The following is a 13,366-nucleotide window of genomic DNA, read 5'->3' as shown; positions in this document are numbered from 1 at the left end:
CGAGCTGTCCCAGCTTCGTTGAGGAAGTTATTTCCAAGCTGTTGGTTGCTTATTGCATGGAGGAGCATATTGAGCCGCCTTACTGTGTGAATCCATTGTCTGTAGCCGAGGGTGAAAAGTTAAGGCATTGACCTCCAACACGTCAACCCTTGTCTTTTCAAGCATTCATTTAAGTACGTGGATTTGCATAGTCTTTCCAAAGTTTTCAGCAGAACTTTTGGTTTTTCACCTGGGATCTTGAGTCAGGGTACCATCATGTGGATGTTTTTATCGGGCGATCAGAAGTTCTTGGGGTTTTCCTGGCCCTTCAGTGGTAAGGTTTGTTTTATCATGTTCAAGGTCCCTCCATTGGGTTTAAGCCCTGCTTGTTTTTGTTTTACGAAGTTGCTAAGGCCTCTAGTTAAGCGTTGGCATTCAATGAGCCATTGTTGCCTTGTTTATTTGGACAGCACTATTTCGGGGCTTCTGGAGAGGGTTTCTGCAATTGCAGCTAGTTTGGTGCATCAAAAGGACTTGAAGTTGAATGGCTTAAAATTAAACAAGGAGAAGTCAAAGTTGGAGCCTATGAAGGTGGGGGGGGGGGTGGGTTAGGCTTTCTTATTGACACAATTAAAATGCAGTTTTGAGTTCCTCCTAAGAAAATCGCTTTGCTTAAGAACAATCTCAATTTTATTATTTCGTCGCGTTCCGTTACTTTTAGAGATCTCCCTCGGGTGGCTGGTTTCATCAACTTGTTGTTTTTAGCAGTTGGTCCTATTGCCAAGCTGTTTACCAGGCAGATTCATTTCACTATCCAAGCGTGGTCTGGCCGGGATTGTTCATTTCCAATTTCTGGTCCTCTGTTGGAGGAGTTGCATTTTTGGTTTCTTAATATCGAGGCCTTTAATGGTTATGGGATTCAGCTGAAGTTCTCCCCTGGAGCAGTTATTTTCTGTGATGCCAGCATCTTAACTTTTGGTGGCTTCCAAGTTAGGTTCAACGATCAGCCTGTCAGTGGTGTGTTTAGTCCGTTCGACAGCAAGCAAAGTTCGACTTTCAGGGAAGCGCATGTTGTTTTGCTGAGGCATAAGAGAGTCAAAGTTTTCTCTGGTAATCAGAACACTTGCAGAATTGTATTATTTGGCAGCCCCAAGCAACATCTTCAGTCATTAGCAATCGATGTTTTCTGGCTATGCTTGGAGAATGGCATTCAGATCCATGCTCAGTGGATTCCTAGTAAAGCCAATTTCAAAGCTGATGCTCTCAGTCATTTTCTTGATAAGAATGACTGGTCTTTGAATTCGGAGGTTTTCGCCCAGTTGGATTGCAAATGGGGTCCGCATTCCATCGACCACTTTGCCTCCCACTACAATGCTCAGGTTCCAAGATTGAATTCTAAGTTCACGTCTCTGGGCTGTAGCGCCGTCTATGCATTTTCACGGGATTGGCGAGGTAAGAATATTTGGCTTTGCTCTCCTGTTTCCTTGGTTGTGGATGTGATTAGATGCACGTGAGTGTTGCACAGTTGGTACTCTTATCGTTCCTGAATGGCTGCCTGCCTTCTGGTCTCTGTTGAAGCCTCTTCCATCCAGATATTCCTCTTTAGTTGTGGACATTGTTTCCTTGCCATCAAGGTCTGATTTGATTATTCCCAGGCAAGTTTTACCGAAGCAAACTGTCTGTTTTCTTTGATCTGAAGTTCGCCATGCTGGCTTTACGCGTAGATTTCAGGTTAGGAATGCCTGTTTTTCATGTTACACTATGCCATTTTTGTGCAGGATTTATATGTTGCCATTTGTTTGGCAGCAAGGTGTCTGTTGTCAGGTGTTAGTGGTACCTGTAGTTATAAATGCGTTTATGACAAGCCTGTGAGCAGTGTTGTGTTGCACTGCGGTTTTGGGCCCGTGTGTTCTTGTTAGTTCAGGAACTCGGAATGGAGTATCGTTTTTCAGTGGTGTTTGTTGACCAGTAAGGCACTTTGTGATGTGCATTCTACATAGTTCATTTTTTCCCATTAGTAGGAGCTAAGTGTTTTTCTGTTTCAGAGATTGGTTTGATTTTCTTTTCTTCTGGTTAGATCTTTTGCAGGTCGGAGAGTTCGCTGCGAGTTTCGATGATCCATAGCTTCAGCCCTTGGTTCCACGCTTGATTGATCTTCTGTTGGAATCCAGCGCTGCTAACACAGTCCAGAAGCACAGTAGCAGTTGGCAGAGATGGAAGGCTTGGGCTCGTTTTAAGCTTGCTGTTCCTGTGCTTCCAGCAATTCCACTGCAAGTTGCTCCTTACTTGACGGAGCTTGTTGACCGTGCAGTCCATGAGTGCCATTCTGTTTCTGTTATTGAGTCTGCTTCCTATAGTATCTACTGGGGTCATTGTTTAGCTGGGATGGAGCCTCTGACAGGACATCCGCTGGTGAGAGGCGTCGAGGAGGGGCGCAGAGGAAGCTGGTTAGGCCCGTGGAGCCAAGAAGCCATTGTCTCCCAATTGATTGCCAATAAATTATTAATTTAAGTTTGAACACTACTTCTGCTTCCCTCGCGGACATTCGCTTTTTTTGTTTATCCCTTTGGTTGGATATGCTGGTGTTTTTCGTATTAGTGAAATTTCAGATCTTAGGGTTAAAGATAATACTATCTTAGATGATTTCATGAAAATTAATTTCATTAAAGGTAAAAATGATCAGTACAGAGAAGGGCACGTTTCAGTTTTAGAAAGATCTCACAGGCCTTAGTGCCCAGTAGGGATTACTGAGAGATTGTTTTCTTTGTTGCCTTAAATCAAGAACTTCTGTTATCCCGTTGTTCCCAGGATAGTTAGAATCTAACTTCCATAAGTCTTCAGGGGTTAGTTACTCTACTGCTTTAAGTAGCTTTAGATCTTACATTTTTCCGTCTGTTTTGGATGGTCGTATGTATAGCACCCATAGCATTAGAATTGGTGTGGCCAACGATACCGCGTTCCGGTCTCTTGACTGTATGCTACTTGATCAACACATCGGTTGGAAGTATCCCAAGTCTAAGTTTTGGTGCCTTGAGGCTGTTCCTGAGAATATTGTCTAGATTACGCACGCTATTTTTCGGCTTAGGGCTTCTAGGTCTGTAGCCTATTCGTTTCATTTCTGGCAGAGCCCGGCATGTCGGGAAGTGCTGTCCATAGGGCTGGTACTTTTCCCCGTAGTTCCTGCTGCGAGTGCGTTGGGGTTTTTTCATCCACTGGATGCTCATCGGTGCTTCCCAATGTTTATTTTGTCTAGCTTATTTTGCCTAATCAGTTTTACTTGGAATCAAATTTATCGCACGAGCTGGGGTATCCAGGCCCTGAAGAGTGTTTTTGTTTGTTTTGATTATAGCTTTTGTTTGTTCTGATTATAGCTGTGCTTACACTTTGTATGTCATGTTTATTTGTTTTAAAGTAAAAAGTGCTGGTTGCCCGTGGCACATTCATTATTCTTCATGTACATGGTTTGTGTTTTCTGGTTGTTTAATGGCAGGGCAAAGTAGCGCAGAATACCTAAATATGTGATCGTAGAGCAGTAGAGTTCATTATGTGGAAACAATCGTCAACGAATGAGTTCAGGCGTAAGGTTGAATGAAAATTTCTACAACAGACCAAGAACAGTTGGTAACCACGGTAACATGCTACCGTTTTAAATGTATATGCTAGAGAAGAAGTAGAAAAGGATTGGTGATACAGGGGTAGAGGCGTAGCACTCTACGAAAATGTCTACACCTGTTTGAGCTTCATAAAACGGGCTAGGTATATTGACACTAATGCTTATTAATCTGCGCATACATTTAGAGCAAAATATTGGGTTTTTTCCTCAAGAGAAAGGTACCACAAAGAGTTTCCTAATCAAATAAATAGCTTTTTGAAGTGATCAAGGAAGTAACGTAGGTTCTACACATTTTATGTATTGCTCACAGGTACCTACTCCATCCTACCCCCTTGCTGCAAGGCTAATTAATTGAAATTAATTAATTAAGCAGACATTCCAGTTTACACCTTAGTGCCTTTTTGCCAGAGCGGTTTAGCAGACGTCAACCCCCAAACCATCACAATAGAGCACTCTGCACTAAAAAGGCATTTGTAACATGACAACTTGCCTTTTTTTCCATTACCATCGCGTTTTAGGACATATTTGCTTGGGCATGCAAAGAAATAAGATGTCTTTAGGCTTTTTAAAATTTTTTTGTTTTTCACCTTTCTTTCTCTCCTTTTCGTATCCTTTTGCTGCAGTGGTTGACCTTCTACTGGGCTTGCTTTTAGTTCAAGAATTCCAGAGAAAGCATTATCAAGACAGGCAATTCTTACCATGGAGTAGCCAAGTGTAGTTGAAATAAATTTTACTCTGAGTTTTTCACTCAAATTTCTGAGCATTTTCATGCATATTTCAGGCACTATTGACCTGATCACCTGATCTGGGTACCACTGGAAATATATTTTCCTCCTGCAGAATTTGACTATAGATGATGCCAATTTTGGTCAAAAGGTGATGATGTCAGAAGTGGAACAAAAGCTTACGCTCGTCACAGCTAGTTAAAGGTGACACAGGCGTCAATGGATTAGGAACCTTATTAAATTTTAACGGGAATTTTGTCTTCTAAGGTTGTTGAGTAATACATTCCACACTTTAGCATCGTATAATGTTTTCTGATTTGTATATAATCAGTCCCACGTACATTGTCTGACCTTTATCATTCTTCACACCAGGTACCATCAAATTGATTGTATTTAACAGTTTGTTTGGTCAATTTGCCTTACCTTCATTTAAATTTTGCATTGTGTTTCCAAACTTTTATATTCTATTTTTACTTTCAGAAACATAATCAAATTCATATTCTTGCTTTACTGATAATGTCCATTAAAAGACTAATGAAAATATTTTAAAAGTTTTGTATATTTAGGGACTGTTTCTCTTTGGCTTGTGCATTTAATAGTCAATGATAAAGTACTTTATGAACTATGAATAATGAGAAATTTTGTATCGGGTGTATAACTGTGCAGTCAACTTTAGTGGAGTATATTTAACTGGAAAAGCTTGTTGACGATTGCTCATTGTAGCCCTGCAGAACCTTATGCCACATGCATGCTCCTAAAGGACAATGACAGATATCAATAATCAAGAGCATCCTGTTACTGGATTTGTTGAAACAGAGTGATATTATTAGCTAAAAATTGGGTGGAAAATATTTCTTATCGTAGACTCTAACTGGACTTCCTGAGACTGTTTACTCTGGTTTGCTTGTAGATACCAATTTTGACTGATCTGGATATTGATAGCTGTGCAAAAAGACTAGCAGAAAAATGTTTTACTTTGGGGAAAACTCCTGCACTTTTGTGAAACAAATTTCGAAAGGTGGCTAAAATGTGGGTCATCGTACATTCATTAAGGACTTGGCGATGAATTTACAGCACGAAAACTGCACTATTAGGATGTCACCATATCTCAGACAGGGGTAAATATCTCAGTAAGGGGTAAATATTATCATTAATATATAAGAGTTTATGGAAGTCATACAAAGTGTGCTTTCCAGTTACCCAAATCATGCCCAAATCTCAGATATTTTAGACCTCTCGAGAGGTAAAAATCATGATCTTGTGATATCTCAATGAAAGATGAATGGCCACCTTGGGAAATGTCATGGTTGTTAATCTTTTCAGATAGCTTTTATAGCAGAGCACCTATGTGCCAAAGGCACATGAGCGGAGCCCCATACCCTGAAAAATTTGGTAACCTGTTGATCTCAAAAATTTTGGTTGTCACATGACTGTCTGTATGTACGTCTGTCCATCTGTCCATCCGAACACCAAGCCCCACACATTGAAAAATAAGAGAGTAGCACCATTACCATAGGTACATCTTTGATATTGGACATCCACGTTATAATTAATTGACAGCTGTCAAAACAAGGCATCCACTGACCAACATCATGTGAGCATATCGTGGGCTCAGGTTAAGTTATCTATTCTTTGAGAGCCAAGAAGTAAAACCCATCCTTACAAGCAAAAAATTGTCACAAACTCTGAGTGTCAAGGAAAACAAGCCCCCGATCCTCAACATGCAGTGTGTTGTATACTTATTTCAATGTGATTTGTCCGATGCAAATTATGTTGGGTTCATTGCACGACACTTACATCAACCCATAAGTGAACACTGTTATTCAGCCATCGGGAAAAAACTTGAAACACAGCATGGCAACAACAGAACAAAGACTAACCACCTTTTCAAAGTTCCGAGGAAATGAAACACCAAGTTTGATTGCTTAGTCTAGGAGATGCTGTACATAAACGACATCAAGCTGTCTCTTAACACACAAACCGACTCCATTCACACCAAATTGTTTATGTGACATTTTCATACATTTTTTCTTTGTGTTTCTTACCATGGGAACTATACCCATAGGACCCGCAAATATTTTATGTATTGTTTCTTATTTAATATATTTTTAGTACACCTTACACTTTTCCACTTTTTAACTTGGTAATGGCGTAACGTAGCATTGCAATGTCGTCTGCGCTTTTAAAAATTAATGTGTTTTCAAAATATCTTAGCATTTAACTTCTTGATCAATTCATTTTCTAAATCTCTCCTGTTATGTACAAAATAATAATACTTAAAACCAATTAACACCTACTGATGACATGATCAGCTAAGTAACTTATTGAGAAACTGGTGTTCATGACAGAAACATGAACCTATTGTTAGATGGTTTTCATAACAAGACAACCAAATAGAATCTTTCAATTACCTAATTCCGTGACTCGCTTCATGTTTCGGCTGTTCTTCAGGTACTCTCCCAGAGATGGGCCCCTTTTTATAAAAGGAACAAATTAAACACAAATTAAGTTGTAAAACACTTTTACAACAGATCATTCAATTGGACAACAGTTACTTGGCATAAGACAGGGTTTTTCATTTACATGTTCTACATGTGTACAATCATGTAGCATATGAAACAAAGGTAAAATATTCATAGAAGGTGCTTCAAGTGATGTTTTCAACCTATTATGTCCGGTTAGGAAAAAAGATATGTTGAAAGATAAAAGATATGTATTTCTTTCTAGTTCCATTCTGTGATTGACTGTAAATTCTAAGTAAATGTTGATGAAATGGCCAGAAATCAGTAAGTCGGATATTGATATACAAATACTCAGTACATGTACTGATACCATATTTAATTGTATCTTTGCAACAGTTGACTGAACTCCCTGAAATTGAGAATTTGGAATGGCTGCAATGCGTGTCAATCATAAAAGTTTGTGATGGCCCGGCTTCTACTGCTTCTGTAAACTAAGTTAAGGGTTTTGCTTATTGGAGACGACTGGCTCAAATAAAAGACTCTGGCCAAACCTTCAAAAATATACCTTATTACATGTAAATTTTACATGTAAAAGGATCAAAATTTGTTGTGATGCACAAATTTGAATATCAAAGAGAAAAATCAATACAAATCAGTCTTTTAGTAAAAATGAGTAAATTATGTATTATGGAAGACAAATAATGCCAGTCACCATGCCTATTTTAGAGGCAACATGAGCTTTGTTTGTTTCATGAAGCATGAAAGAATAGACTAGAGCACATAAGATGGTAGACCCGACTATATCTCCATTGCATGACGTATGCATGAAATAGGCTACTGCAGCTTCTAGCATAGGCAGCCCAGGCATAATGAGGGATACAGGTTCAGATTTGATAATCCTGAATAGAGCGGTGATGTGATGTGTTCTGACTGTTTAAGGAGGCTGGCAACAGTTTCCAGCACTTTTCTAACAACTATACTTTAAAGGATGAATACTACCACTGTTTAAACAAGTGATTCCAAAATAACGGTATCATACAAATTCCAATCATTAGTAAAAAAGTTGTGGTTATCCTTTCAATATAACAGATTACCATGGCAACAATATGACCTGCTAAAAACACCCTTAATTTTAGCTTTCAGTGCTTATAACTCAAAAACCAGCTCTATCGACTGTGGTCCAGTGGACGACATGACAGAATCATTTGAAAATGTTTTAATGTCACCTGGAGGAGGAATGAAATGAATGCTGTGTCATCTGGAAGCTAAGGTAAGCCTCCTTGCTGTATATAAAGAGCACTTTTGAGTACTAGTAATTTTAGTCTTTCGTTCGGAAACTGCTCGATTCCGAAAATAGTCATATGACTAAGCACATGGAGAGCTGTCGTTCACCATTTTGTGCCATTGTTGGGTGTTGTCTTTGCAGAGTTGACTTCTGTCTGTTAGTGATTTATATTACTGATCGGTGCTATGGATGTACTGGAAATGCTGATAACAAGTCTCTCACATATTCTTGGACAAAAGCATTACCGCAAAACTTGACTGGCTGGGACCAGGAGACGTGCAGCTTTGTGTAGCTTCGAAGGAGATTAAGTTGAGTTCTCCTCTCGCTGGGACTTAATGCCACAATTTTGGAAAGCACGATTGAGATAGAACTGTCAAATACTTATCAAACAAATGCTAACAAATGTCAAATAATCTGTACCAAATAACAAATGCCAAATATCGAATGCTGAGCAACTGCAAAAGGAACAAAAACAGCTCTGCACTGCATATTCTTAATTTGAATGAAAACAAAATAAAGGTTAGTGAGAAAATTAAAAGTGAAATGAACAGACTAAGAACACAAGAAAGCCTTGTGCCTTAAGCAGTGTTACAGACTGACAATTCACCCCAAACAAAATCAATCTTACTTCAGAATGTTAGATCTCTCCACCTCCACATAGATGATGTGCAAAGTGATTACAATATTCAAAAAGCTGATGTCAATATTTTGTTGAATCAAAACTTTGTTTGTCAGATAGAGATGATGCATATCAGCTTTGTGAATTTACGCTTTACAGAAATGACTTTAGTCAGCCTAACATAAGAACTTGCTATGGAACTACTGTGTACATTAATAATGATTTGAATTGAACTAAAACTCCACACAGGTGTAACTTTAATAATTTGGAAATTACTGTTATGGTTTTAATTAGCCAACCAATTCCAAATATTCATGTCATTGGTATTTATCATTTGAAAACTAAAGTTACAATTTCACAGTGAATTGATGCTTTTACTCATCTTCAGAACTAAGTATTAATAGAACCTACAATTCCAACTGTACTGCTTGGGGATTTTAATATTGATCTAGTGCAGGCAAATTCAGACCAAAAGGCTCTAACAAAATATCTTATACCCTTTCAGCTGATTAACCAGTATACTACTGACTATTGTACACAGATAGATCATGTACCACAATGTGTACAATCAACAAGTATCCTTGAGTCCTACTACAGTGATCATAAGCCTATTTATATAAATTTCCATGAAAGCTGTTTGAATATTTGTTAAAAAAATTCACTATGTGTATCAGATGAGATCATTACTATTAATTTAGCTGAATATGAAACTTTACTTACCAAATAAAAATCTACATGTATTAAGCAACCATTTGAATCACATATAGAAAACAGTCAGAACATTTATTGGCAGAAACAAACAATGGTTTGAATTTCCTGTGCTTTTCATGTTCCTAAATTCCTAGTCGTCATAGAGATTCAAAAACTACATGTAACTCTACCAAAATTTGCAGATGCTATACATAAGAGTAAAGTTTTCAGGTTAAAGGAATTATTTTAGCTCCAATGTTTCTTAAAGCAAAGCATGCCATTTGTAACTGACATTTTCTTTCTTAAACCCTTTCCAGAAAAGCAAGAAATATCACTTGGACACCACATTTAGGTAAGTAGAGCTGTAGCTTATTTTTATTGGGGTTGGTTGAGGGGAAGGGGGGGGAGGAGGGCAGCAAATTAAAGATATACATGTATAACGTTTCTGCATTCATTTTATACCCTTTTAAAACACTTCCTTACTTCATGTAGGTTTAGAGTCGAGAATGTCAACAAGTGAAATCCACCTGAACTCATTTCATTCAATTTTTAAAATGGTTGTTATCATGCTGTACTTCTACTACATGTGTGTCCTGCTGCTGTAAAGACTATGTTATTTATTACTCAATAAGAATGTATAATCTGCATGTATAGGAGACTGTTGGCTACAATGTCCCCTCTTAGTTTTTACGTGCTACATTATGGTTGTCAGTATTTCACTAGACTTAAGAAAGAAACAGTTCCTATTAAAAGTAGTGTTCATCTTGATTTTTGTTGTTGTGCTCTGTTGAAATCTATTTCAAGTATGTAATAAACAACTATAATAAAATGATTTTACCAAAGAAAAAATTCAGCCAAGGGTTTCAATAAGCAACCATATTTGGACATCAGAACCTATGCATCACATTTCACCAAAAGATGTTTATCTTCCTGTTTTTCACTGCAGTACCAAGAAGAACTCTACAATGATCAATTTCTATTCTGGTTTTATTCAACTACCTTTTCTACATTCATCCAAAAGGCAATTTCCAAGTTGCCTTTTGCCTCTGTGTAAAAAAAAGTCTAAGTGCGAAACCATTCATATGACTTCCACCTACAGATTCAAACTCAGTTTCCACAAAGACTCATTTTGATACTGAGGCACAAAAAAACTTTCATACATGATCTGGCTCACAGGAGCCTTTGATTTATTACTGAATTGTAATAAGCATGATAAGGTGCAACTTTTTGCAAAGTTTAAAAAAATTCTGCGGAATAGGTTCCTAATCATGTCGGGCAGGGTCAGTACTTGGATGCCCATATCAGTTATTTCTCTCTGCTTCTCTCTCCTTCCTTGGCTTAGCTCATTCATTGCCTCACATGACAAAGGAGAATTGACAAAGCAAGAAAAAGCGAAACAAACATGGTGAATGATTTTTTGTTTATTTTGTTTCCATTTTTCCATTCAATATGAAAAAGACTACAGAAATGGGGTATTAAATTTATGAGTTTGAATTTTGACAAAGACTACAGACTAGTGAGACAATCTCAGATAGTGCAGAGTGTAATTTACGGCTCTGATAAAGTAGTCACACAGGTCCTCACCCCTGCTGTTCTCTCCCTTGGTAGTCAACTAGGCCTTTTCCCCTTTGCAGAATATGAGCAGACAAAAATTTGATAAGACTTAATCTTAGCAGTGTGTATGTTTCATGTTTGTGTTTTGCCCAAAAATAACTTACAATTACCGTTTGTCAGAACGGTTCAAATTCATTGTGGTATTTTATCTTGAGTTTTGTTTATTTTGTAGCATTACTTTTCACGCCGTTTGTAATTTGATACTTTTACTTTCCTCGCCAATGTATGCAACAAGATACCTTTGTTTCCACAAAATATAAGTTACATTTCTGCTGAGAAGTCGAAGAGGAATGATTTTGTATTATTCAAAATGTAAATTTTCGTTTCACCGATAAACAAGAACTAATCTTATTATCAAATAGTCATGTCAAATCATGGAATAGTGTGTTCTAATTCTGTTGGAAGCCGAGTTGGTGTAAACAATAAAACCACATCAACTAATACACAATGCTATCGAGTAATACAACTGAGGAACGTTTCAACAAAAAGTATTGAAGGTAGAGATCTTTACTTGACCGAAGTTATATCCCACATCGGTGAGTGAGTCACCTCATCGACTGATAAAATTAATTGGAGGTTTCAGGGTCTGCGGTAATATTAATGAAGTTTCTTTTGTCACAAATTTACTAGTTTTACATGTAACTAACGTGGGAAAGTTTCGGCTGAATATGAACTTTGGGCTCTCCTTCATAGAAGAGGAAACAAACATGCTGCTAAGGAGAGGCATTATGTTCGAATTCTCTATTTCAACCCTAGCAAACACACAATAGTTATAAAACAGCAGACGACATTTCTTGAATCAAGCTAGGGAAGACTCCAGAAGATACGCAGTCACAGTAGCATTCCCTTGCACTAAAAAAAGGAGAACTGACGTTACCTGAAATATAACAGCTATCCCCAGCCAAAACGAGAGTGTGATATCACTCATTACAAAAAATAAAAAAAGCGTGCTTCTGAACTTGAGAACGGAGTTTATCACACTAGCAATGCTTGAATGCATGCGTCTTACATGTTATGCTCTACCACAAGGGAAAGCACTCAGCATTCGTGGGTAGTCCCGTATAAAGTGTATCTTTCACCTAACATATAGTCGACTTTGACGCTAACTAATCTGTGCATGCGTTTGGAGCAAATTGCTTTTGTTCTTAAGAGAATGGTACCACAAGGATAGCATGATATTTGCAAAAACATATATATGTTTTTGTCATGTTATCAGGGAAACAACGTAAGTATGACACGTTTTGCGTAATGCACTCACATACCTACCCCACCCAGTCCCCCTTCCGGCATAGCTAATTGATTAATTGAAATTAATTAATTAAACAAACATTAAAGTTTACACCTTATGGCATTAGTGCTTAGTACCTTAGCAAACAGCAGCCCTCTAAACCATCCCAATAGTGCACTCTGCACTAAAAAGGGGTATTAAATTTTTGAGTCTAATTTTGACATAGAATTCAAGTTAGAACCTTGAGGTCGAGTAACAATTTCAAGTTAGTGTCAAAGTTTAGATTTTCAAGTTCTTTTTTAAGAAGTACCAGAGATTTATACACTAACAGAGGTGCTAATCAGACTGATCAATGAGCTAATACAATTAGGTATGATCCACTGTACATTTTTTCTGTATTTGACTTGGGGTACATTTGCTCTGCCATCACTGCCTTTTATGAAATAAAAACACAAAGTGCTCTGTATATCTGAGTAGCGTACAGTAAAAACCCAGATAAAAAAACAAGTGGATTAAGAACACTCAGGCTGAAATTTGGTCAAAAAAGTACCATATACATAAGAACACATTCAGCCTGAAAGATGAAAATTGTTCCTATATAAAAAAATTGGATGCCAGTTAGTTTAGAATAACCTACTAGGGTACAGTACCAAGTACAGTACCAAGTACAATACTAAGTGGATCAATATATGTGCTATCTATTAATTAATTATAAAATGTTGTGCTTACATATTGATTTCATCTATTGGTAGTCTGTGCAGTATTTAATTTTAAAAACACCCGATACTAAATACAAAATCAGCCTGAACCCCCAAAACATGTCTTCTTTTATGCAGGTTTTTACAGTATTGTAATTGTAGTGTTTTTCTTTTTGCAAATAGCGTTTTCTCAATTGTAATTGTCACTAGTGTATGCTTTTAGAATTGCTTTTCTTTTTGCTTTACTTATCATCTTTATCAAAATGTGTATTGCAATTGTAAGTAATTAGTAATAAGTTATGTGTAGTTTTGTAGGTTATTGTGATGAACTAATTTGTAACGCTGTATTTATAAGTAATAGTAAAAAAATAAAAAAATGCGTAAATAAGTAAGAACTGATAGTAGTGTAAGTTACTGTATTGTTTCATAGCGTAAGCGTATCCTTGTAATGTA

At 37.3% G+C, this 13,366-nt stretch overlaps 1 protein-coding gene across 4 annotated transcripts in view; it reads right to left on the bottom strand.

The window, feature by feature from the left end:
• Positions 1 to 13,366, bottom strand: part of LOC110054723 (nuclear RNA export factor 1-like) — a 257,937-nt gene that overhangs the window by 82,554 nt on the left and 162,017 nt on the right. For all 4 annotated transcript variants that reach the window (XR_016208186.1, XM_089292876.1, XM_089292877.1 and 1 more), the window contains one exon: positions 6,729 to 6,790. Coding sequence is in view for 3 of the 4 variants with exons in the window: in XM_089292876.1 (XP_089149002.1) it covers positions 6,729 to 6,790 (62 nt within the window). In the remaining variant the exon portion in view is untranslated. The remainder of the gene's footprint in view (positions 1 to 6,728; positions 6,791 to 13,366) is intronic.

The sequence above is a fragment of the Orbicella faveolata genome, unplaced genomic scaffold (assembly GCF_042242905.1).
Source record: "Orbicella faveolata isolate gen_17 unplaced genomic scaffold, um_ofav_v1 contig_24, whole genome shotgun sequence".
Lineage (NCBI taxonomy): Eukaryota > Metazoa > Cnidaria > Anthozoa > Scleractinia > Merulinidae > Orbicella > Orbicella faveolata.
This window is presented reverse-complemented; position numbering and strand designations above follow the sequence as displayed.